The sequence below is a fragment of the Poecilia mexicana genome, unplaced genomic scaffold, assembly GCF_051168715.1.
Source record: "Poecilia mexicana isolate PSO_F unplaced genomic scaffold, ASM5116871v1 scaffold_5, whole genome shotgun sequence".
NCBI lineage: Eukaryota > Metazoa > Chordata > Actinopteri > Cyprinodontiformes > Poeciliidae > Poecilia > Poecilia mexicana.
Genome location: NW_028263374.1, coordinates 19,366,338 through 19,391,149, shown reverse-complemented (window position 1 = coordinate 19,391,149; position 24,812 = coordinate 19,366,338). Strand labels below are relative to the sequence as shown.

The 24,812-nt window shown below is 38.9% G+C and overlaps 1 protein-coding gene across 2 annotated transcripts; it reads right to left on the bottom strand.

Moving 5' to 3' along the window:
• Window positions 1-797: 797 nt before the first annotated feature.
• Window positions 798-23,488, bottom strand: mmel1 (membrane metalloendopeptidase like 1). Of its 2 annotated transcripts, XM_015000752.2 has the most exons (24): window positions 22,935-23,488; window positions 18,646-18,822; window positions 18,359-18,403; window positions 17,203-17,262; window positions 16,893-17,054; window positions 16,724-16,804; window positions 15,079-15,174; window positions 14,474-14,592; window positions 13,555-13,620; window positions 13,302-13,436; window positions 12,640-12,729; window positions 11,311-11,447; window positions 11,129-11,222; window positions 10,921-11,049; window positions 8,805-8,903; window positions 8,645-8,728; window positions 8,467-8,570; window positions 8,123-8,181; window positions 7,323-7,442; window positions 7,052-7,185; window positions 6,887-6,952; window positions 6,665-6,760; window positions 5,924-6,000; window positions 798-4,658 (listed from the first exon to the last, which is right to left on the bottom strand). In XM_015000752.2, exons 2-24 carry the CDS (start codon window positions 18,800-18,802, stop codon window positions 4,559-4,561), a joined length of 2,310 nt encoding a protein of 769 aa, XP_014856238.1. In that variant the 5' UTR covers window positions 18,803-18,822; window positions 22,935-23,488; the 3' UTR covers window positions 798-4,558. The 2 variants fall into 2 exon arrangements, with proteins under 2 accessions (XP_014856238.1, XP_014856237.2); XM_015000751.2 differs by lacking the exons at window positions 18,359-18,403; window positions 18,646-18,822; window positions 22,935-23,488 and having other exon boundaries at window positions 17,203-17,533.
• Window positions 23,489-24,812: the final 1,324 nt, after the last annotated feature.

The following is a 24,812-nucleotide window of genomic DNA, read 5'->3' as shown; positions in this document are numbered from 1 at the left end:
TGTCGTGGCCCTATTCCTCACAGGCTTTGGCAAAAGCCTAATTTTCCATTGGCTGAAGAAAAGCAATCCCAGAGCATGACGCTGCCTTCATCATGTTCTCTTTAGACATTAGGTTCTGTGTCTGTGCAAACCACGTCTTTTTTTAATTATTGCCCAAATACTTTTGTTTTGTCAAACACCAATACCTTCTTCAACAAGGTTGTTGGAGATTTTTGAGATAATGTATTTTTTCCTGCAACTCAAATCCTTATTCCTGACATGTAGAGAGTAAAGGCCGTTGTTGTCTCATGTAGGACACAATTAGCTGCCTGCTGCTTCCTCATTGTTGTTGTCAGGCTCGTGGCAAACTGGTATGAAAACATCCGCTTTCTCTAACGTCACTGTCATCCCACATTTTCTTCAGTTATTGATTATTGATGAGTGCCTTGACTATTTTGTGGATAATGCAGCTGCATTTTGGTTGTTCTCTTCTTACTGTTGCCTTTACAGAATGAGATTTTTTTTTTAATACTGTGCAAACTACGACTTTGGACGTAAATGGGCAAATGTCTGAAACATTTTTTTAGAAAAGGTAAATTGTTGAATTATGCAGGATGTTTCTCATATCAAATGTGAATGAAGTTTTTAAATCGCAGGTAATTATTGCTAATTACAGTATTTGGAAGTGGATCCAGAGCTAACACCATTAGATTGAATGACAAGATTGAAATCTTGTCTTTTTTTTATTCTGGTAAGTACTTGTTCATTAAAATGAATGTATAAAGAGCAAACGTATAAAGCAGACTCTTGATATTGCACCAGTGGAGACAGTCACTTTAATAGCAATAATTACAGATTGGAGTCACAAAAATAGCCGTCTAGATAATTACATAGCAGCAGGAACATTCATAGAAACATCTTTTACATCTGAAGTCTCGCAAAGCAACAATTTTACTTGATAAATATTTCTTTAGATAAATAATCGTCTTTGAATGGTGTACAGATGAAACAGATTAATACAGTACATAGAAAATAAATGCATTTGTACTTGATTTCAAAGCAACATTTTCACTAATGTGAGACAAAAACTTAAAACTATTTTACCTGATTTGGCTCAGGCAATATTCACAATCAACAATAACACATTTTCTTTATATAAACTCTGTGTTCAGTCAAGAACATTTGTACTGCTTTTAAGGAAAAATATACAAGAATCAAACTCGTTGATCCTCTGCCAGCAATCCAAAGCTGCATCACAACTTCAAATTTAGCCTCCAGCTCCGTTTCCTCCACCCATAACAAGCTTCTGCTTAGGGCTTAGCTTCTGCTTGACGGTTTGGGAAATATTTGTAAGAGAAGTTAATCAGAAGGATGCTTGAAGCTGGTTCTAGTTGATAGTTAGCTTCGCTTAGCCTAGCACAAAAGCTAGTCTTTCTATAGATTAATGTGTTCAGTTACAAACTATACAAACTCCAAAAATAAGGGAGTTTCCTTACTTATGGATCACAAAAATAAAGGCTCTCCAACCTGGAGAGTGCAATAAAATATCTTCTTTAATTTAAATTAATAACTAACAATAGCCTAAAAAGTCAGAATACACAGAAAATATAATTTTTATTCTTGTATCTGGGGACTTTGCTTCCCTGGGGTTTAAATATAATGAAGTTTATTTCTTTAGCCGCTGGTTTGTAGGCGTTTCAGGATGCAGGTTTATCTTGATTTTACACCAAATGAGGAGGATAAGACTTTAATTAAAAATAGGGTCTTTGCTCATATGAGACTAAGATGCTGATGTCCAAAGTAAAGTATGGTGGAGGAACTGTGATGCTGTGGGCCTATTTTTCTTCTGAAGTCCCTGCAGAGTAGATGGCATCATAAACTGTTTGACAAATCAGGTCATCCTGAATTATGTCTCATGGACTCTGCAAGTGGGTTTCCACTGCCAACAGGATAATGATTTAAAAGAAAAGACCAAAACTAAACAAATGTTTTTTTTTATTTTACAACATACAATTTTTCACCAGCTAATTAAATTTAGTTCTATTAAAGTGTTTTTTTCTCTTTCTTAGTGGAAGGTTATGCAACCAGAATAAAATGTAAATCCATTGGGAGGTTTTTACACACTGTGGACAATAACTGTGGAAGTTGCTGTATTTTTGGCGTACTGTGAAAATTTAACAAACTAATGGTAAACAAAAACATCTGGGTTATTCCCCTTTACACACAGCATCATCAGTAAATCCATTGGTGGTAAGATTTGGGAAAAACAAAACAACTTTGTTTGGAGGGCAACACATTTCTCTCTAGTTGCACCAACCAGCATCAGATCATATATGAATGTTTAGAGTAAGCATCCATCCATTTTTAATATTTATTTAAAATATAATTATATTTTAAGTGGATAATATTTCCCAAATGTCAAACATTAACTTGGCAGCTGCATCTCAGTACATTAGAATATCACTGAAAAGTTTATTTTAGCAATTAAATTCAAACTTTGGACAAACTTACACTATTTTATAAGACCAATAACAAAATATTTAACATAATAATTTCATGTTACGGCCTAAAAAATAATGGGGAAGACACAGATCGCCTTCACATCCAAGGCTGTTCACATCGTAGTGGAAAGTTTAGTGGAAGGAAAACAGAGAATTAAAAAATGATGCAAAGTAACACAGATAAGCACAATCTTTAAGGTTTGTGATTTTTTTTCTTCATTAACATTTTCAGGTATAGAATTATCCTGGATGAGTTCTCTCTGGGTGTTTTAGACGTCAAGATGTCTAAATGGTTTCTGTAGTTTGCCTTTAGGAGACAGAGTGTGCATGTGTGCCTCTGTCTCTGCTAAGTGGGTACAGACAATGGATTAGTTGTAATAAACATCAGATTTAACACAAACTCTTGAAATATATAATTCTCTGTGCAATTAAAATTTATAAAGGTTCCACTTTATGAACTTAATTACTAAAATAACGTACCTTTATGACGATAGACTGATTTACTGAGATGCATCTGATATTTAGCTGTACACACATCAGCTTTTATGAGGACATCCGTCTGTCGTCTGTATTTCCCTACCCGCTCATTTGTGTCACAACAGTATTTGCCAGGAGGTGAAGACTAAGAGACGGACTATAAATGATCAGCGTTCACATTCAATAATGCAGCCTCTGTCGAGACCTAACAGTCATGTTCAGTTTACCAAGGCAACCTAAATTTAACACCAAGAGCAAATATTCTAACCAGCCATCCATTGTCAAAGTTCTGCTCAGCCAGCATCTGAAAGATGATGTTGGTTCGGGTTTGATTCTCCTGTCATTACCTGCTAATAAGGGTAGAAAATAACAGTCCTGGTCCTGGCCGCTCTCCTTAATGGCAACATTCCTCAGTGACGCTGCCTGCCTGCGGCGGCGGCGGTGGCGGACGCTCATTTAGGCACACTTCACCGCTCCTTTCATCTTACAGAGCTGATCAGTGCGAGATCAGAAGGGGAAAGACTTCAGCTTCAGGAGTTTCCGTTTCCTTTCATGTAGGCGGCCGAACACCGAGGCTAAAACTCCTGTAATCCTGTTTTCTCTCAGGAGAGAAGCTTCCCAACAAATCAGCTGGGATTCTGTATGTAGCAGATATTATACAAGTTAGATGACCCGGCAGCTGAACAGAAGTTTTAATTGTTCGGCCAAGTGAGAATGAATAAAACACTATAAGTGGGAGGCGTCCACCCTCAAGCATCTGGACTTACTTTGATTTAAAGTCCAAACTGGCAGAACCTCTCACTTATAATCTACGACTTTTATGGGTACTGAACAAGCTTTAAAGCTGCAGGCTGCAAGCATCTTCCAAAAAAAAGCAGACTGTGGTTTCTTGCTGATTTTTGCAATAAAGTTTGGGCTAACAATCGTCTGCAGAAACGGAGAAACAGTTAGTGTAAAAAATATGGAAAGCTGCAGCTCTGTATTAATGCTAATTTAAAACTTAAAGCTGCAAAGATTTAACAGTCTTAAAGTCTTTAGGTGATTTGTTTTCACGTTACAGTGACCAAAACCCTCTGAGTGTGTTTAATTCACTGTAGCTTTACTTTAGCAAAGCTCCCTTCATTTATTTTATACCCTTTTATACTCCTTTTCTGCAAATGTCCTAAGAATCAATATATCAGACCTAACAAAATCAACTTTGTGCCGAGATGTTTCCAGATAAATCAGAAAGATGTATATAAAAGATACTTTTTAATGGTTTGTTCATCAAAAGCTTTATGCTTCAACCCTCTCAGGAGGGTTTATGTTTTTAAATGTAGACTTTTCATTCATCTACCCACTTGGTTTCTTTAGTAGGGCGCGAGAAAAAGAACAAGTGACCTCCGTTAGCAGGAGACAACTCTTCCAGCTCGAGAGGAGACTCAGGCAAGTAGGAAACAAGGGTGTAGTCCAGGATATCGTACAGGCTTTTTACATCTACACGTCTGAATCTAAGTTTGAGTCATCGCTCTGCGTCAGATAAATTCTGAATCATTTGTTTCTTAAAAAGCAAAACTTGTTCTTTTGATTTAAGTTGCCGAAGGTAAAGAGTTTTGGGATTTCTACCAGACGCGGCATTTCTGCTCGGGGTTCATGGGGCTGCCTATCGGGCACTGAAAGGCTTCTGAGAAGGCCTCGAAGTTCTGGAGAGATCCGAGCACTCTGAGGACGAGAGGAACAAATACACGAAGAATGAAAAGAAACGTTAGACGGGTTCAAAAAAAGGATTTTCAACATACAGATTAGCTTGTAAATAAAGCAGTTTGAGATGTAAATTAGCAAATGATTGAGCACTTTAAGCTTTACCAAAGTATTCAGACTCTTCTGCAGTTTGTTACGTCACATCTCCAACATATTTCATTTAGATTTTATGTGCATAAAGTGGAAGGGAAAAAAACACTTCTTTTAAAATGTTTTGTCATGAAAAAATCTGAAATGTGTGGAGTGCATTTTTTTCATCCGATTGAATCAACAATGTTGCAGATCATAAGAGTAAAATGCTCGCATTTCTGAAAATGTACTTTTAAATCTTCCCACAGATTTTCAATTAGATATAAATCTGGACGTTGACTAGGCCATTTTAACACATGAATATGTTTTCATCCAAACCTTTCTGCTGGCTGGATGGCAGACCTCCTCCCCAGTCTCAAAACCTCTAAATTACCCTGCTTCCCCACAGCTTAATGCTGCCATCACCATGTTGTACTGATTGTGTTTTCAGATTGCAGCATTTGTGACTTCTTACGAATCTCTTTAAATAATCGTTATCTGTTTCTTCTCATTTGTAATCTGTATTAACTTTTACTTGCTGGATTGGAAATGTTGCGAATCACAACATTCTCAACGTTACAGCAGTTAATAAACTATTTCTAATCTCATCTAATCTAATGACTTTTTGAAGAATTTTGGTGAGCCCAGAATGTTGTTTCAGTCTTCTACCCTGTACTGTTTTTCACACTGTGGTCATTTAATTTTTGACTTTTTAATTATCACTTCTTTATGAAGGTCAGGTTTGTGCAGTTTGCAACTACTAGTTATCCTGTTCACAGATTTTCAGATCTTCTGCAGTTGTTCCAAAGTCGTTATTGGACTTTTTGACTCTTTCTCTGATTGTTGTTCTCCTCCCTTTCACACCTTTTCCATTTTTCAGATGATGGACTGAAAAGATTTCTGTTAGATATTCAAAGCTAGAAGATTTGTAACCTAAATCTGTTTTACACTTCTCTGAACTCTTGTCCCTGGTTCTGTTCGATTGCTCGTTTTCTCTAGCAAACCTCTGACTACTTCACAGAACAGCTAGTTGCACTGTATGTTGATTATTTTTGAAGTTTGAAAGTACAATAAAGCTAATTGAAGTTTGTTTTTGTAACATGACAAAGCAGAAAAAAGTTCAAGCTGCATAAATAAATTCCCAGTGTTTATGTTACCTGTATTCTAACGGACTATGTGAGTCCGTCTTAATGGACTGGCTGGCGTACTCAGGCCGATAGGCACCGCACCACACCTGGACAAATCAAGCTGTATTAGCAGAGTTTATTATGCAGACATACGTACAGTTCCTATTTCTTAAATAACTTTGAATGTTTTGAAGTAATTAAAGTTTGAAATAATTTTCAAACTTTACTCAAACTAGACTTGTATCCCTGACAGATGCGTTTCTGCTAGGGCTGGACAATATGGCTGGAAAACCTTTCACCATGTAATCGTTTCATATCAGCCCATATTGATGATTATTGATTTGTTTGTTGTTTAAAATATCTGAAATACTGCCAAGCTGGTGGAATGACCTCCATGTTGTTGCTGTTTTCTTTTATTTTTAAGCAGTTATGAGGCACAATAGTGGGACCTTAAACTGCTGCTGCTGCTGCGGCAGTTACTCAACAGGTTGTTGCTAGGTAACCAAAGAGTGAGCGAGTTGCTAGGTAACCAAAGAATGAGTGAGTTGATTCCACCAACCTTGTTTAGCTGGCTGATAGAGATTGAGCAGCTAAAGCCGTTCCTTTGTCTAAATCTCCCAGAATACTGTGCGGTTCTTGATCAGAGTTTAGTGAATGTCATATATTGATACCGATCACGTGTCTGTCGCAATATATATTGTTATTGATTTATTGTCCAGCCCTAGTTTCTGTTATACTCTTTGTTTTAGCTCATGTTTCCTCGTCACTTACTTGAGCGAAGTTTAGAAAAAATAGTTGTTTATGATCCATGTCTAGACCAGGCAGCCGAGGTTCTTCGCCTTCTGTTTCCACCCACTTCAGATAAGCCTGTAAACACACACCTTCACTTAGAAAACCCATTGCAGGTCAGCAGGCGGCTAATTATGAGATGCGTGGGGCTACTTGTTGAAGTTCAAGCAGTTACATGTGCTTTTTTAGGCGGCTGACATCTACCTTATAGGCTTGACGAACCCCTCCATTGTCTGCAATGTTCTCCCCCAAAGTACTGATTCCACTAACCTGCAATCAGCCAGACAAACATAAACACCCTCCGGTGGTTGCATAATGCGGGATATTACTGTCAAAACAGAAACACTCCGCCAAAAACAGGAGGCTTACATTTTGTCCACCTGCCAGGTTCCAGATGAAGTTGCCGTATTGTTGCACCATGCACTGTGACTGCTCCTTAAAGTGGTCAGCAGAGTAATTGCTCCACCAGTTCAGCATGTTACCATCTTTGTCAAAATTACGCCCTGAAAACAAGACGTCAGTCGTAGGTAAGCAAACATGATGCATGTAAACATCAGAGGCAGCATTTAAATAAAATTGGAGCAACATTTTTTTTATCACCATCATTTTATCTGGGGTAAATCATTGCTACTAATCTCACCGTTGTCGTCAAATCCATGAGTGATTTCATGTCCGATAACCATTCCTATTCCCCCAAAGTTAAGAGCTTGATGCTGATGTTTACTAAAGAAAGGTGGCTGCAGGATTCCTGCTGGAAACACTGGACACAGAAAAAAGAAGAGGATGAATTGAATGCTGCAGTGAAAACTGACTGAGGGGTTTGAAAACCTCGTAAGCTTTTCCACTTTTGGTTTTGTTGCAAACAATATCTTCAAGTGTTTTTATGGTGCAGCCTTTTCAGAACTGCATGGAAATAAAGCTGCAGGTGTCTTTAGGATGGCTGAGGAATCACATCCTCACAGCCAAACAGATGGTGTGCGCATGATGATGCTCAGTGTTCAGAGCTCTGTGAGATGCTCAAACTTTTTGATAATATTGTTTTATAACTTAACCCTGCTTTAAAATGCCCAACAAATGTTGTCCTGTCTGCCGTGTTTCTTGCTCTGTTGCTTTTTATTCGCCAACAAACTTTGGAGGTGCTCCTAGAACAGTATCCATAATGGATGAGGGAAGTTTGGTGCTCTGGGTTTTATTTAGGGGCAGCAGAGGGGTATGAATGCAAAAGCACACTTGTGAAACTGAAACCCTCCATGTTTTTCTTCCCTCTTCACAGTCCCACATCACTTTGTGTCGGTTTGTCACATAAAATTCCCCAAAAATACTTCAAACTTTGCAGGTGAAATGCTGCAAAATGTGGAAAAGTTCACGATGTATGAATGTTGTCTCAAAGCGCAGTGGAAGCCATTGACGCGGCCCCTGTTATCGCAGTGAACCTCTCACCTATCTGGTTTCTGTTTGGTGAGTAAAATGCATTCACCACAGCAGCACCGATGATCCACCTGAGGAGAGATGTGAAGAGGAAAATAAAGATATTATTCTGTGGAACCATTAAAGGAAGCTGACCAAAACGACTCCTTTTAATGCTCAGCTCAGAGACACTGACTATAAAAGCATCAGCAGCATATTCTTTCAGCTAAGTGCGTCCTTTTTTATTATACATGCAGCAGAGAGGCCAAGGTTTGCATTGTCTGCATGCTTAGGATGTTCTCCAGCTAAAAGCATTAAAGCATCCCAGTGAACATCAAGCTGTCATTTTGGGGTTTTTGGAGGAATCTGCCACTTACAGATCAGGATCCACCGGCTCTCTAAGCTTCTTCAGACTCTTCTGTGCTTCAGATTTAAGGTTCTCCAGGATGTTCTCGAAGTAGTGTTCCTCGCTGTAGTTTAGCTACAAAAAGAAATCAGGGATAAGTCAATATTTCAGACAGAATAGGCTGGAAACCAGCCTCGGTTTCTACTTACATGAGCGTACTCCTCGTCTAACTTCTGGTTGCTTTCCTGCAGAATATGGTCTGGATAGCCAATATGCTCCTTTATAGCCATTGCCTGCACAGAGTCAAAGCAGCTTGGGTGATTTTCTGAAGCATTTTTAACATTTTTAAGCTTTCTCCTCATTTCGTACCTTTTCTCTTGCTTTTTCTTTGGATGGTGCGTCCATCCAGCTCAGCTCCTCCAGGGTTTCTACATAAGCCGTCTGGATCTTACTGATGAGGTCACTGACCTGTGAAAACAAGACATAAAAATATAAAACAGTTTACATTCATCGCTGCACATAGGAATACTAAATTCATTTAGAAGAATAGATTAGTGTTTCCATAATCGGCTTAGTATAAATGGTTCATGCCTTGGTTTGATGAAAACAGTTTTAACGCCACACTTGTCCAGCAAACACTTGATTTTGACATATTTAAAACTCTATTATGTTTTCATTCATTTATTTATTGGTTTATCAGTGGGATTTAATAGATAACCTGTGAGTCGGGCTGAATAATCAGGGAGAATTATCAAGTGCAAGAGGAGCAAAACTCAAAACTTTTCACGGAATATTTTCATCTTTATTTGTTTCTTACTTTATTACTAAAACAAGTGATAAAGACAGTGGGACTTTCCAGAGAAAGCAAGGAGATGTCCACGAGATGATACAATTAAAATACAATTTCATTTATAATGCACTTTACATGTAAATTTCAACATTATAAAAGCATTCACCAGTGTGAAAACAATAAAAACTCAAGAGCCACATTAATCAGAGAGACAGGCACATTCGTCTTCCAAACATTCTCACATGTTGGCAGCAGGTGGAGTATTTAAACAAATACTGTTCAGTTCAGAAAATATTTTAAAAAAAATAACAAGAAATTACATTTGTGTGAAGTTTGATTTGTTTTGGAGGAAAATCTGCCCATAAATGTTGAACAGTCTGGCTGCTGCAGGTTAGATACTCACAAACCACAGATACTCCATAAAACCAGAAGAAGGGAAACAAATCAAGTCAGTCGGATGAATTAAACAGAAATTAATTCAACACTTTTAAATAAACTGGAGGGGATGCAGATGAAGTGCAAGCATTTAAATCCTCGATTTTGTACATTTACTGAATCTTAAAGTCCAAAGTAAACCCATTATACACCCAGTCCATTAACAGGATTGAAGACCTGCCCTTTTCACATCTCAGCATCTATGCATTTATTTTTTTGTGGATCTGAGCTCATTGTTTGTAAGGAGTGGACATAAAAATGGCCTCGATTCATCACTTGCTCATAAAAATCGGACTGCACCCAAAGTAATGATCGCAGCATCAATAAATACTAAAAAGAAGAAACCCAATTTCACCAAATACTTAACTGGTAATTACTTTGGTGCCCTCCTTCATGATTTAGGACACAGATAATGAGACAATTAAAAAGGCTGTTTGTAAAGCTGAGGACTACATCATGTGCAAACAGGAGGGAGTGGTCAGACTATGAATGCAGCTCCAAGCATCCTTTCTCACACAAAGTCTTATTACAGTTGTGTTGATAAATGTGCGAATCTGGTTGCGATGAATTGTCTTTAGTACATTTTTACCTTTAATTTTAACTTTTTATAAAATGATACAAAGGAAAAATGTTGTGCAGGGTTTGTGTTTTGTTCCAAAAAAGTGTAGAGTCAAAACATTGAGCTTTAAGGAACCCTTAAAACAAGTCAAATACCTCATAAAGACGAGTGTTTTTAGTCATTATTTGACATGATTAACTCTTCTGCAATGAAACAACTCATTTGAAACTCATTCACGTGTTCCTGAAGAGCAGACGGTTTACAGCAAGTTAAACTCTCTGCCTCTCTCATGTCTCAGGAGTTTGGTTATCCTGAGCTCATCTCATCTTTGCAGTTATGCTGCCGTCAGCTAAGACATACATGTTAGTTCTCTGTCCTCCAGCTGCCGTTAGATGTGGTTTTGTGTGTGCATGGTTGCTTAACAGAAACTTAAAAAGCTCCTGCTTATCAAAGATTAGACAGCATCTTCCTATGGTTTTGCTATCTTTGTCGTTGCCACATTTTGTTCCACAGATGGCAACGTTATTGAAATGTACTTCATTCAGATTGGATATGTCGCACTCCTACAATCACTGCATTGCAAATCAAGCCGACTGAATGATTGCAGGCTTATTTTTTATTTTATTTTTTTACCTTTTGTGTTTATTTCAGGGCTTTAGCACTGACACAAACTGATGCAGACGGAAGCCTGACAGACTCACCATTCGCTTACTTTCTCCTGCAAACGTTTCGCGCACGTAGAGCGCGCCGACCGCGTTCTCCATGCTGCTCTGGACATACCGGACGCATTCTCTCCAGGAAGCATCCTCCACAGTGGTCCCGTATAAAGCCTGATCAAACGTGCACACAGTTAGCTCACACTGGAGCAGGCTCGGGTCACCTGGCAGAGCGACGGTCGGCTGTTCGGACCTTTCTGTAGCGGGCCCTGGCGTCTTTGAAGCGGCGGCTCAAGCTGTTAACTCTGTCTGTGATGAGCTGCCATGTGAGGTAGTTCTGCATAGTCCTGCAACATGAACAAAAGGTTTAACTGTGGTTGCTTTGACGCAACGTTTCTTGATTATTTCCCCTTCCAGGTTTTTCTGTGGACTAACTGGATGCTGTATCTGGAGAGGACGTCGTTCATCTTTTCCAGGTAGGGAGAGCTGTACACCACAACCTCTTCATCCAGCTGGATATCAATGGAAACAGTCGACAGAACACCTTTTATGAACCGTGTCCAGTTAAAACCCTGAAAAGAAAAAAAAAATCACCTGTTTACAATATTTTTACTCTTATTCAACAAATAAATGATTCTATATTTCTCTAGTGTTAGCCTTACAGTGAAACATTTTCTACTCTCACAGATAAACACCAGTTAATATTCCAGTCAAGAACTTCCTGGATAAAGTGTGAATAAATTTTAGAAGTAGAGAGAAAATAAGAACATTTGGCATTTTCCGTGGTGATTCTTCACTGTGCATGAAACGAGAATTCACCCAAGATTTTATTCCTCTTCATCAGTCAGACAACAAAAGAACTACAAAAGCGCCCACTGCCTAAATTACTCCATAAATTTTTTAGGCAGTGGGTGCTAAACATTTATGGAGGCTGGATGAAATTATATGAGGTATTAAACTGCATGAAGATTAATAGTTTTGTTGGACTTCACCAAGGATTACTAAATTTGTCTCTTTCTTGTTTTTTTACTTTCTTTAATGTCAGATGTGAACATACACTTGTGTAGAGTTTAGTAAAGGTGATATTTAGTGTTTTAAACTGCGCTGATGCGTAATGCCATGTACTTGAGGGGTACACCAGTTCTTCCTGTTGGAAAACACCCCCAAACATGATGCTGCCACCGCCGTACTTCCTAGTTGGGATCGTGTTCTCAGGCATGCATCTTTCCCCCTTTTTCAACAAAACATAACGTGAGTCATTGTGGCCCAAGACTTCAGCTTTAGTTTCACCAGCTTACAGAGCATGTCTCTAACTCTTCAGGTATTTGTCTCTGAGGACATTTTCAAGCTCTAAGCTGGCTTTTTATGTTGCTTTTGGAATAATGGCTTCTTCCTTCATGTCAGTACAGGACATGTTTTGCTTTGGTTCAAAGGATGGCCCGGTCTCTTGGAGGTACAAACTACTTTCCCTGATTTTATGGATGATTTCCCCATAATGTAACAGCAGTGTTTGGAGAAATTACCTTGAAATACATTTTGATTTTTCAAAATGATTTAAAGATAGTATTTTCAATGTCTGCAAACACCTGACTGCAAACTACTACACCTCTACTCTGCCAATAGAAACTACTTTCCTCAGTGACCTAAAACTTAAAAAATGTGTGTCTTTTTCATAGTGCATGAAAAATGTCTGGTTTAGATTGATGAATGGACAGACAGCAGACAGACGCACCAAGCAGCACATCAAAGAGAAATGTGACTCACGTTAAAGCTGTACGTGCTCTGCAGCTCTGCAAGCGTCATTTTGTTGTACAGAACCGTGACATCCTGGCGTTCCTCTGCTGGTGATGTTGCCTGTCCAGAAACGGAAGGAAAACTGTAAAAAGTCTCTTTGTGTTTACATTTTGATTCATTTTCACCTTACTTTAGTTTGTTGAACTTTCTTATTTCGAAAAAGAATCACATCTAACTAGAACAGGATGTTTCAAGATTGCAATTTTAAACATGGTGGACCTGAACTGAGAAAAGCATAATGAACAGCACTGGATCAGCTCCTACGCTACTTCAAATTTCAACTGAACAGAAGATTAAAGTAGCTTTACAAACATTTCTTTAGTCTTACAGTCCAATGCAGTCTTCAGCTTCCATTCAGCTTTTTAAAATATTGTCCTCTGCTTTCGGTTTTTCCATTTGGAGTCTCATAATGTGGTTGGACTGCTTTCTGGCTTAACGTTACATCAGATTAACATTGTTCACGGTTGTATCTGGAAAATTTTCACTAAAGCATGCTGAGGTAGTGTCACATGCACCACAGCCTGAAAAACTCTCTCCAAACAAAATAAAAGTTGGAAGTTTCCTTTTTCAGAGACTGGATGTTAGTTTTCTTCTTCTCCATGTTACTTTCGTGAGTCCACATCTTCACTCACGTTAGCGATGTCCGTCTCCAGCTTCAGGACCTGCATCATTTCATCCCAGACTCTCTCGTCATCCTGAGTCAAGTTTTTGTCCTCCCGGGTTATTTTTGCAATAGACACCATGAAATGTAGGTAGGCCTCTCGAACCTGTGACACAAACCTAGAAGTTATTGGTTTGTTTTCACACTTCACTGCATGTTCTTCACAAAAACCCCAAACTTTTGTGCATTTCAAGTGTTTTTGGAAGATTTCAGCAAAATGTCACCTTTTTGTAGTTCCCGTCATTAAAATAGTAGTCTCTAGACGGCATCCCAAGTCCTGGCTGATCGATCTAAAGAAAAACAAGAACAAATAACATCTATTAAAGAACAGGACTAGGAGCTATCAGGATTTTTTTCTTTTTTCAGTTTTCACAGTTCACATTTTAAAGCTGTTGCTAAAGGAAAGGAGATGGAAGTCTTTAATTTTTAATGTATAAACCTTCCACGTGAAGAGCAAATTTAATGCATTAAAATAGTACCAAACATGTTTTTGGTTTTGGAAACATTCCTTGGATCCACCAGAAGCCAAACAATTATCCAGAATAAATAAAAGTGTTAATTTGCTTTATCAACAGCAATGATGAAACTCAGTAACTCCATATCCTGTGAGCCAGCTGTGGTTTTCTAGAAAAAAGCCACAGTTCCAGTTGTTTACTATTTCATTCAAATGTATTTAAACCCTCCATCTTTTCTTCTTCTTTCATTTTGTCTGGATTTTTCTCATGCTGCTATTTTACTGCAAATACTACAAAACATGTGATTGTGTAGTCTGTGTTGATCCACTGCCTTTTGACACCTTTCTCTCTATATATATTCACTTTTTAAACTGTGACACAGTTCGGTTTTTCTAAACTAAGTCTTTTCACTTGTCCAACCTATTATTTAAGATTTTTTTTTTATAAACAAATATCTATAATATAAACTAAATTTAGAGAACAGAAAGAATTTTGAGATTTTGTTACATCATTTTTGCATATTTTACTTAAATCCTGAGAATATATGGTTAAATAAAACAAAATCTTCTCATAAAGTGTTTTGTTGTTCCTTTTGGTTTACATTGGATCGATTCCATTAAACGAGGAAAAAAGCCCAGCCTTATTAGTTGTTTTTAGTTGTTAATGCTGTAGCAAACTGCTGTCTTACATAAATGATGTGGCGCTGAGAGTCCCGGTCGTCCGTCCACACGTACAGGTCCAGCACCACCTTCTTGTGGAAACGAGCCGTGAGCATTGCCAGCGTGTCCTCGAGGCTCCAGGCTTCCCCTGAGGTAAAAACCAGAACAAAAACTTTCAAACCACGTGGGCAGCTGTGAGGAAATGATCACATTAAGGCGGCAGAAACCTAGCTGCCTCCGCTGCAAATTAACGGGGCTTTTCTGAGTAAATCCTTGTGCGCAGATGCAGCTATGCATGCCTAATTCTGTTTGAGCCACCATCCATGATTACATTTAATTAAAGTGGCAAGAGCCTGGAGCACAAGGATGAGCAGCACAGCCTATTTAAAGCCTGCTTCAGAGTCCTGATTGAGGACTTGCTCCTCTGCCCACGAACCACCCTCCAGAAACCCACACCTGACTGCTCGTCGCAAAAAAACATCCTCGACGGGCCTCTTGACCCCACCAACAAAGCATGTACTCAGCAGACCGCTGGGCGCAAATATAGCAAGCTGAGCTCTGACTGAATGCGAGTGTTTGAGGAGGGATGATGTGTGGATGTGCTGCCAGCTGGTAGTAGGAGACACATTTCTACCTGTTGTGGTGTTCCAGTCCTCTGACGCCACAGGCCAGTCTCCGATGCTGTCGATGAGCTTCAGGAGGGGCTGTGAGTCCCGCTGCTCTATGAGGCCTGCACAGGACAGAGGCAAATGTTTAAGAGCTGACAGGAACCGCTGGAAAAAAAAACCTCAAGAGAAACATTTCATTCTGAGAAACGTCATTATGTGCAGGCGCCAGTTTGATCCCGTCAGCAGCACCAGACCCATCCACTAATGACAGGCAGAGTTCAGTGTTTACCTTTTGTTTTACTTGAAGTAGGGATGAGCCAATCAGGGCGTTTACTGCACATGATTGGAGTTATGTAAAAATAGCCATTTGCCGATACAAAGTCCGCTAAAATCAATGCAAAAATGCCCCTGCTCTTTTCAGATTTCTTCTGGTTTTGCTGTTTCATGGTTTCAAACAGAGTCACTGATAGTTCAGTGAAATCTGCTCTCAAACGGAAAATCTTGAATGAGAACGTCTGGCCGTCAATTTGACTCTAAACTCATGAGATATTTGTCTCATAGTAGCTCAAGAAATTTAGAAATGTTGTATTTGATTAAACGTAAAACAATCTGTGATTGGCTGGTGGTGTGGTTCTCTTACGTAACACAGACACAGGTCAGAGAAGGACATCACAAATTGTATGTGCACATAAGAAAACAGTCTTTTGAGCTCATGTTGCTGACATAGATATAACGCCAAAGTGTGGTCTTGCATCCCATTATTTTCTCTGGAGGAACCTTAAACAGGTTACTAAAATGCTCCAAAAACCATCGGTATTGGATGGGTCTTTGCAGTTTAAACAATTCTGCAAAGAAAAGTTGGTCACAGTGATGTAAAGTCTCATTCCCAGCCATTTCAAACGCTTGTTACCACTGGATGGAAGAACCAGTTGTCAGTTTTAAGGAATATTTGGCCCAGTTAGGTTGGACAGATTGATGTCCTTTTAAAACCACATCTTGTGTTCACTCAGGCTATCTTTACTTGACAATAAAATGTGTTTGATGACCTGAAACACTTAAGTGTGACGAAAAAGCAAAAGCAGAAGAAATATGTAGACGAGCAAAAGCTTTACAACAAAAATGAGCACTTTGACATATTTTCACTCAAGTAAAAGTTATTGAGAGTAAAAAAGTATACTCAAGTACTGAGTAACTGATCAAAATTACTAATCATTTGACATTTAAAAATGACATCATCAGACGGACCAAAAAAATTATTTTAAGAAAGAAAATGACAACAATTTATATAAATAACAAAAAAATAGCAAAATCAGGCAAAATGATTTTCAAATCAGTTTCTTTAAATAAAAAACTTTAACAAAAACAGCAGGTGTGTGTCTGTGTCTGGTGATTTTTATTTGTTAAAACATGTTTGTTCTTCATTCAGTGGGAAGAGAAACCTGACATTTTACTCAAGTAAAAATAGAAATACTGCATAATAAAATTACTCAAGAACAGCAAACTTCTAAAAGCCTTTTTTCACATAAAAAGTAAAGTAAATGTAATTGAGTAAATGTAAATAGTTTCTTCGAATAAGAACTTTTTGAATTATAATTCTCCAATCAAAGCTGAATGTTGCTGACCTAAATAGCACCAAAGTTTCCTCTTAACTGCATTTAAAGAAAATCTTACTCTCATTCATGCAGGAGCTGTAAAGGATTTTAGCTTTCTTGATGGCGTCTCTGTCCTGCTCACTCTCTGTCTCAAGAACACCTGCAACAACAAAACAAACACTTCCTGTGTTATCGAAGCTCTCCAAATGCTGCGGCCCACTCGGCACCAAAGGTTAAGCCCCGCTGACCTTTGAGGACAATCTCCAGCTTGTCCCTCAGAATGTCAAAGACGCTGTGGCGGGAACTCGTCTCCGGTATGACATGCCGTTCCAGCCAACCCCCACAGGCGTACTGGTAGAAATTATCACAAGGCTTCACAGAGTCATCGATGTTCTGCAAGAGCCGAGCAGCTGCACAGAGAGAAAAGCGAGAGTGGCAAAAAAAGAGACAGAAGTAAGGATTCACACGTGTCTCTGCATGTGGTTTTCACAGGGGATGAGAGATTACTTTATTTTCAAAATAAAATAGTGGTCAGGGTGAAGAGGGCACTCATCTCACCTGCAGTGACACAGTCTGGAGTCGTGCACACATTGTTCAGGTTGGAGCAAAACATCTGGCCTGGGAAACAAACAGTGTCAGCAATTATGAAAGAGCGGAGCGGACTCTTTGTTACACCCCAGCTGAGACAGAGAAGATGCTGTTGTGTAACAGCTGACGCTTGGAAGACAAGCTCTGCAGCCACGAAAGCTCTCCCAGGCAGCGGCGTGCACAGACATTTTGAGGGACAGGGGCTCAAGTGCAAAAAGGCACCCTGTCTTAATCTCACTGACAGTTTGCACATATGCACAAGAAAATATTTCAAGTGATCTTTCATTTAAAAAAAACAGATTGTCTAAATAAAACCGATGACAACAATTTGATAAATTTGAAACAGAATACCTATACACACACATATATACAGCTCTAGAGAAATGAAGAGCACACTGCATTGAACCCCATTAAAAAACCTCCTGGTTTTTCCACCAAATATTAATATCTGAACCCTTCCTGAATTAAAACATTGTTGTTTCTAAATGAGTATCAACTTGTTTTCTTTGCATTATTTGAGGTTTGAAAGCTCTGCATCTCGTTCATTATTTTGACCATTTCTCATTTTCTGCAAATAAATACAAAGTTTTGTTGCTTGTAATTTCAGAGACATGTTGTCAGTAGTTCATAGAATAAAAGAACAAAGTTCATTTTACTCAAACATATACCAAAAAATAAAACCAGAGAAATTGATAATTTTAAGTGATCTCTTAGTTTATTCCAGAGTTGTTAGACACCTATTTTTAAAAAAACACCTACAAAAAGGTTCAGGGACATGAAAGAAAATAAATCAACTCAAAACCAGGAGGCATTTTAAGTGCATTTTACAAAATCCTTATCATTAATAAATTGGCAAAATTATTACAAATTGATTGATTGATCAGGCAGAATTACAAAAATGTGGGGCACTGGTAACATCGGTTTTTAAATCCAGAAATACTAACTTCTGCCACACAATACACTGTAAAAATGTTTTCTTAAATTTCAAAAGGGCATTTTTTTTTCTTCAGAGAGAAAAAGTGCAGGTGCTCTAGCACCACCTAGTGTCCAGCTTTGTATGTGCCTGCTTTCAGAGAATATGAAAACATGTCTCTGTTCTAGGTTTATTTTCCAGCATCAGACTCACCTTCACCTGTTGAACTCCTGGAAACACTCGGCCTGTTTGATTGCTCTGATGAGGGATAAAAGCAACATTATTCTCAGCATTGAATTGTTCAGATTTTCATCAGTTAAAGGCAACATTTGTATATCAAACATCTACTGATGCCAGGATAATTATTATTATTGTTCTCTGGTACTAGCTTCAATCCGCTCTGTGATTATACTACCCTTTTCATGAAAACAAGACGTAAACTGCTTGATTATTACTTCCTCATCTGGACGTTTGCAGCGTGATCGTGACAGAGCTTTTACCTTTCACAGCTGATGTGTAGAGGACGACCAGCCCTGCCAAGGCACAGCTCACCAGCAGCAGCAGAACCGACAGACTGATCTCTGCAACAGTCCAGCGGCGCTTCACAGCTTTACTTGATTTCTCCATGATATCCATTTGGCTTTCCGATTTGCCCATATTCCTCCAAACTGCCGGCTCTGGCGGGAGAGACACCGTGAAAGTGTGGGATGATCCAGGCACAGAGCTACCGCTACGCGTGTGTTTGCATGTGTGTGTGTGAGTGTTTGCGTGTGTAGGCAGTGATCCATCGGTAAACAGTGCCAGCTGACCTGGAGCGAGTGAGCTTCAGCTGCACACAACTGAACACCTACAACAACTTCAAGAGTTCATCCTGTTGCACAAACACAGACTGATGCTCTTTTCTAGAGAGATCCAGATTATTTCTGCCTCGATCGTCGCTGCTGAATGCACAATGAGTGGAGGCTGTAAAAGTTTCAGATCTCCTCGTTTCTGTCAAATAAACTTTGTAAAAGCGTCAGAGGGAATCAAAACACGCTGTATCGAATCCTAGCTAGTAGGAGTAGCTGAAGATTTATGTAATAAAACTATTTAAAAGAAAAAGTGACATAAGTTGCATTAAATCCGGTTTGTGACACAACAACTCAAAGGCGAATAGACATGATTATGAAACTGAATCTCCACACGTACACGCACTTATTATGCTAAGTGTGTGTAACTGTTTTTGTAATAAATGCTTTTTTTATGGCGTGGATCCCAGGAAGAGCAGGCATTGTTACGGTACTGGCTAGTGGGGATCAAACGAACAAACCTCTGGCTCAAAGCAACCATAAGATAAAAGATCACAATATGGATGCTGCATCAAGAAGTGAAATGAGCATCAAGATCATAAAAAACATCCTGTCATTTGTGTCTATAGAGATTTTTTACCATTTATTTGCATTTCCTCTCAAAAAGATGAACAGCCTGGCCTGTGTTTGGCTCATATCCATCAACCTCTCAATAATGAGGCTGAAGTTGGGATGTGGGATGACTTCAGAGCTCCTGGGTGAACTTTTTGAAACCTTTAGTCTTCCTTAGTAATTAATACATGGGCAGCAGCTGATTTAGAAACTTCTGGTTTGTCGCTCAGCATGTGCTTTTGTTTCTGAGAGAGCCGGCTGATTGTCCTCCGCATTCATGCTGGAAACACCTTGGCACAAAGGAAATGTGAGCTTACTTTTTCTGACCATTTATAAAGTACTTGGCCCCATTTTGGCCCTCAAGCAGAGGCATAAACAGATAAAACTGTAACTCTGCTTCAAGCAAGCTAATTTCTGTGCATAATAATTACATTTGTGTGAGCACAATATTGCAAATGAGCGCTTGTGCAGAGGACAAAACAACAATCACCAGTCGCTGAGTGTTTCTCTTTATCTATTCACTCAGCAGCACCTGTTTCCTCCATAACCAGCAGCGTTGCCCTATCATTAGGTCTGCCAGTGGCCAGGCGGTAAATCAGAGGTTCACACTGCTGCGCCCCATTAGTCCCTGCTGATGAATACTCATGGGCACAGAAATGGCATTACACGGCGGCATGGAGCCTGTCGAGGATCCGCTGCCATCCTCAGACTGGGTCAGTCACAATCCTGCTGCGTCACATTAAAGACAGGAAAACAACGTAAACTTGAGTAATCTGGTGTTTGCAGTGTTTGTTGCGATTATTTATTTACATTAATGAACACGCTCAGGACGCTTCTGACACATCATCCCAACTTGATTGATTTGTCTATATAAGCCAATAAATTAAAATATGACATTCAGAAAGTCAAAGCTAGTTATAGCACTCCATAATCCGACTAAAACAGAGGTCAGACATCTCCAAACTTTGCCAATAAGAGATTAAAACTCACAAAACACCCATAAAAAAAGAGACTCCAAACAGCTCAGTGCTGTTACTGGTATAAACAACGTTAATCTGTTCATCCTGTAAATTCAGCATCCAAAACACAAACAGTAATAAGCCTTCAAAAAAAGAATAGAACGATAACTTTTACTGTTATATTTCAGCTGCTACGATATGTGAATCCAAACTAAGCAAACTCAAACTTTTCTGAAAATTACAGCCAAATTATATCCACAAACTTGTACTTTTGTGAACTTTAAACTCACAAAATGTGCTAGACTTTATTATATTTGGTTTCCTAAACATTTTATGACGAAAAATATGAAATCCCTTAACTCTAAAACCAACTGACCTTCAAAGTCACTTAATCAGTAACAGGATGGCACAACTTCAAACATTACTTGGATGTTCAACATTAATTGGAGAAGAAGGCAAAAGGCTCATGACAACTGCAGAAACATTTCTAAACATTCCTCTTCTGGTTGCAGTCTTGCACTCCACAAATGTGGAGAATTGAAAAGAGTCTGGAGGAAAGCCACAAGACGTCTTGTTTGCAGTTTACTACGGGTCAGCAAACATTGCACGGCAATCTGAGAACACAGCCCCCACTGTGAAACATGGTGGTGGCTGTGTCATGCTGTGTGGAGGCTTTACTTCAGCAGGGACAGTGAAATTACTTGGAAGTTGTGGGGAGAAAGACGGAGGTAAATGCTAGAAGAAAACCTACTGGAGGCTGAAAAAGGAGAGAAGTTCACAACAACCCTAAAGTCTTAGAATGGCCCAGTCAAAGTCTAGACCTGGATTCAATTGAGATCAATGGCATAAACTGACTCCTGACTGAGCTACTGTAAGCTGTGAGGAAGATTAATCAAAAACTTCAGGCTCAGCATGCAGAAAGCTGGTAGAGGCATCAGAACAAATGAAGATGGAATCAAAACACAGGATAAAAAACCCCACCAGACTTTGTTTTTTAAATTTAAAATCAGTGAGTGCTTCATCATTAACTTCTCAATTATGAACCACCTAGTTTAGAAGATTTCTGCTGTAAAGTAACAAAATGCTGAAAAGTCGAAGGGGTGTGAATATTGTAAAACACAATGTGCCCAAAACTGTGAAAACAATCCAAACATTTTTCATTGCAAAATCCTAAGAATAAGTTTAAAATGCTTTAAGAGTTAGTTGTCAGACAACTGAATTCACAATCTAAAAATATCATTAAAATCTAATGCTTGAGCCGAATTAATTAAATACAGAAAATGATCCATTAACTCTGGACTCTCCACTTTCTGACGATGAGCCTGATTTGCTACTTCTTCTGTTTTTCAGCGCAGAAATTTCTAGACTATGTAAAATTATCACAACGACATACAATGTATGCTCAGCTCAGATGACTAAGCCCATTTAAGCTGAGCTGTAGGGACAGACGGTGAGGATAATCCACCAAACGCCGTCAGGATCGTCATATCATCAATGTTTTTGTGTTTCTGAGTCTGTCGGGGGGGGGGGTGGGGGGTTGGAGCGGAAGCGCGATAGTATTAGCCACAAAAGAGCTGACATTTTCATTCTGTCCACCTTTGTTTCACTAGATAAAAGATTTGTTGGGAGTATCCTACTCAGGAGCGACAGGAGAGGGTGGAACAAAATGTTAAAATGCAAAAAAACGCAACTGATACTAGAGAGTAAAGAGGACTTCAGATGCTCAGTTGATTGTTTAAGATGCTTCTTAACTTTTAAATGCAATAAGGTTGAAAGATTAAATAAAATATGGTTAAACAAACCACATTTCATTGCACTCATGCCATCCTTCAGAACAACATTTTTCACATGCAGGAAGTGTTTTCAAAAACAAAATAGATTAAGTATAAATGTGCATTTTCAGGAGTTAAAGCGCTCAGATGTTCTCAAGTAATTCTGTGTTGTTGTTTTTTTCTTGCATAAAAAGAGCATAAATGTCCAGTACATGTCCAAGCAACAAGGTGTTGGGGTGCAAATCTAACAGGTTTGGAATCAACAGGGTCAGAAATGAGATCATTTCCCTGTGAGTTAGATTAATCTGCGCTAAACATTTCACACAGGGATCAGTGGCTGGTACCGTTTCCCCATAAAGCAAACAAAACACAGGATTAACTCAGGTCAGGCTGTTCCAGCAATCTACAAACTCCTTCTTATTCACCGACTACAAGCTGCTTCTAAACACGAAGCCCTGACATCTCTGTCTTACACTTTGACACGAAAAAGAAAAGATGTGAGAACAGCTAAATATAGAAATCCAATGAAAGTTTTTTTTTTTTTTTTTTATCTCTTTTTGGACTGCAGCGATTCTGACATGAGTGTGATCCCTGAAGGCAGCAACTTTAACCTCTCTCACTTTGGGAGCCGACAGGTATTTTGGAGCGAGAGTCTTACCTTTGTAGGTTGGTTGGAAGAGGTTCCTGAGCCGTTTCCCCCCACAGCGCGCTAATATCTCAAACACCCCTGCTGAGGATTCACTCAGAGCTGGTGTGTGGAGAAATGAGACTGTGCTGCCGGCTGCAGGAGACGTTATCCAGTTCAACGTGCTGCTGCTGCTGCTGCTGCCGCCGCCGCTGCTGCTGCTGCTGCTGCTCAGGGAAGAAGTGAGGCAGCATAGAGGCAGGGAGGGAGGAGGAGGAGGAGGAGGAAGATGGGAGGTGATAGGACTGGATTGGTTGTGATTACATGACTGTGATAAGGACAAACATAAAGGAGGTGCACGTTAGGCGGTTATGATATGCGAGGGGTCAACAGGATGCTGTGAGCGTCAGTTCCTCTTCTTGCTGTGGAGTGTCTGCAGCTGCAGAGCAGAAAAATCTTCCAGAAAGGAAAGACAAACATCCTCATAAACTGAACACAGAGGGGTGAGAGCGCTTTATTTTGGGTGGCGTTCTCATCCAGCTGGTCTTCGAGGAGATCGGGTGTGAACTCTGGCCTTGCCTTATTGATTCAGAAGCCCCATTTCAAGGCTGATTAACCAAACCAATTAGCTGCTAACGTAGAAAAACTGACAGATGCTTTGCACATGGTCGCTCCCTCAGGTGCTTTAAAGAGCAGAGACTGGGAGAACTTGATCTTGATCAAACAGAACATACAGCAGAGAGGAATCTCTCTGAGATGTTGGAAGTGGAGAAGCTGCAGTCATTTAACAAAACTGATGGACTGGAACCCACCGGGGAGTCAGGATTTGCCTCTGAGTTAATAATTTATTCATGGATTCCATGAGGCAGAGAGAATGCTTCCTCTCTTGTATTTATTGTGTCTACACTGGCGTTTAATTATTTCAACATTTCAACTTGAATTCGCAGAAAGGGCGACATACATTGAGGAGTTAAATGTTTTCAGAAATGGGAATTGTATTAAACTATGAAGAAAATGACTTCTGGATAGTTCACAGAATGTACAGATGTGACCTTTAACCTCATTTTAACAGGTTTCCTCACATTACCTTTAACAAGTCTTCACCTTATTATCCCACGCAGGTCTGAATCTGCTTTTATGATCTTTTACACAAATGTACTCAGAAAATAAGTTTTCCTGAATGACTGTCAGTGTCTGCAATTAAGTTATTATTAATTAACTAATAACCATTAGTTTATTATTAATAAGCATTAGTTAATGTGTTGGGCTTTGAACATCTGTTTATAAAGTATTTAACACATACTCAGCTGAAACAAAGTGCTGGACAAATCTTCAAGTTACAAATATACAAACATAATGCAAATTTACAAAATGTAAATTTTGTAAATTTACATTTTGTAAATTGTACATTTTTATTCTTGTACATAAAAATGTACAAGAATAAAAATATTCTTGTACATTTTTATTATTAATATTATTATTATTTTATTTTTTATTCACTTACTTATTTTAATTTTTATTGTGTGCTGGGACAAACACAATCCCCCCTCTGCCCTCCCCAGGGGCTCAGTAAAGTATTTTCTATTCTTTCCTTTTCTTTTCCTTTCTTTTCTTCTCTTCTCTTTTCTTTTCTTTTCTCTTCTTTTCTTCTCTTTTCTTTTCTTTTCTTTTTTTTCTTTTTTTTTCTAAAATAAACAAATAAACAAAACTAGGTAAAACTAAATCTCACTGGAGTTAAAAGCCAAAGAATAATGCAGCTTCAGGCAGGAAGCTGCATGATAGCGTTGACGTTTTTGGTCTCTAGTCAATAATGTGGTTGGGAAAAACAATGGCATTAATGTATGTCATGTAATACATCTGTAGTGTTATCCATGCCTTCTTCTGATTGGTTGATCAGCACCTCCTGATGAC